This window comes from Octodon degus, unplaced genomic scaffold (genome assembly GCF_000260255.1).
Source record: "Octodon degus isolate 3935 unplaced genomic scaffold, OctDeg1.0 scaffold00056, whole genome shotgun sequence".
NCBI classification, from domain to species: domain Eukaryota; kingdom Metazoa; phylum Chordata; class Mammalia; order Rodentia; family Octodontidae; genus Octodon; species Octodon degus.
The window spans coordinates 7,547,307-7,548,942 of NW_004524632.1; the positions used below are offsets into that span (position 1 = coordinate 7,547,307).

Below are 1,636 nucleotides of genomic sequence, written 5' to 3' on the forward strand. Positions count from 1 at the left end.
TCTACAATCCTCAGGCAGTGGAAGTAGTGAATGTAGGAGCCAGACAGCAGCTGGGCAATCTCCTCGCTCTCCGGCATGTCCTGAATGGCAGCGTTGATCTTCTCTCGGATCGTCAGCACCAGACCCTGCCATTTCAGGTTGCAGTGCCGCCTGTCCACCAGCCAGTCTGGGGGGAGAGGACACGCGCAGGGCCCAGGTCACAGGCTACGCACACTACCCAAACACACACCATGATCCCAGGCTTTGGGAGGCTGAGGCAGGAGGATCACTGTGAGTTTAAGGCCAGCCTGAGCCACATAGGAAGACCTTGTTTCAAAACAACAACAAAAATTCCACCAATTCAGCCTTAACATGCTAATGTATTGGCAAAAAGCTGTCCTCGTGTTGGCAAGGTATGGGGGGGGGTTGTCCTGGAAGATCAGAGGAGAGGTCGGGGATAACAGGCTCTGGTGGCCTGTCTCCGGTAGCATTTTTTTCCCCACAGTCCAATCAACTCCATGGAGGGATAAAGAAAAACTCTGAATTGGTCCTGACATGAAAGTGCCTCTTCTGAGCACTCTGAATTCTCTGCCACACTGTGCTTCTTGGGTAATTACACCTTTCCTGTTAACAGATGCTGCTGCTGTACTTCCACCTCCTGGGGCTGGGATTAACTGCGACAACGCAGAACACAAGGCAGCTACGCCAAGAACTGGACGAAGGAGCAACTGCAAAGCCCCTAGTGCCTGCGGCAGCCTACGGACTAGAAGGGAACACCAGGATTTCTGTTTGTGTTTCTTTGAGAACCGGTCTCACCATGCAGTCCAGGCAGGCCTTGAACGCACACTGATTGTGCTGCCTCAGCGTCCTGGGTGCCCGGATGACAGCTGTGCGCCACCAGCCCGCGCCACCAGCCCGGCTTCCTACCAGTCCAGCCTGCAACGCGGAGCCAACTCTGCACAAGTGACTGACCTCGAGGGGTCGAGGCTGTTGCACGGCTTCAGAGACATGGACGCTTCCTCTGTCGAGGAGAACTAAGACCTAAGTTTTGTGGTTAGGTCCTGGCTTCTAATTACCAAGTTTCTTGGCAAACTCTCTACTTCTGTGCCTCGGTTTCCCAATATGTACTATAGGGAGAACAATAGCAGGATATGGTGCTGCACGCCTGTAACTCCCCACTCAGGAGGCTGAGGCAGGAAGATCACTATAAGTTTAAAGTGAGGGCCGGAGAGATGGCTCAGCGGGCTAAGTGCCTGCTTAGGCAAGCTCAGGACTGGGATTCGATCTCCAGCACCTCAGGTTGCACTGGCCCTGCCCCCCAAGGCATGCTGAGCCGGGCCTGGTGTCACCCGCCGGTAATCCCAGCGCTGGGAAGGCTGAAAACAGGAGCATTACCATGAGACTAAGTCGTGTAGTGGGACCCTGTACCAACTACGTAAAAATAAATACATAAATAAAGTGAGGCTGGGCTACAGAGACATGGTTTCAAAGACAAAAATAAAATATAGGCATTAAGGGGGCTGGTGAGATGGCTCCGTAGTCTAAAGCACCTACTTAGAACAAGCTAAGCCAAGCAAAGCACAGGAACCTCGGTTCAATCCCCCAGCACCACATGCCAGCCCGCCCGCCCCCTGGTGGGCTGAGCTGGCCATACACT

The 1,636-nt window shown here is 53.7% G+C and overlaps 1 protein-coding gene across 1 annotated transcript in view; it reads right to left on the reverse strand.

The window, feature by feature from the left end:
• Cdk5rap3 (CDK5 regulatory subunit associated protein 3) overlaps positions 1-1,636 on the reverse strand; it is a 9,985-nt gene that overhangs the window by 5,895 nt on the left and 2,454 nt on the right. Inside the window, exon 3 of the mRNA XM_023718213.1 lies at positions 69-166. Coding sequence (XP_023573981.1) covers positions 69-166 — 98 coding nt within the window. The remainder of the gene's footprint in view (positions 1-68; positions 167-1,636) is intronic.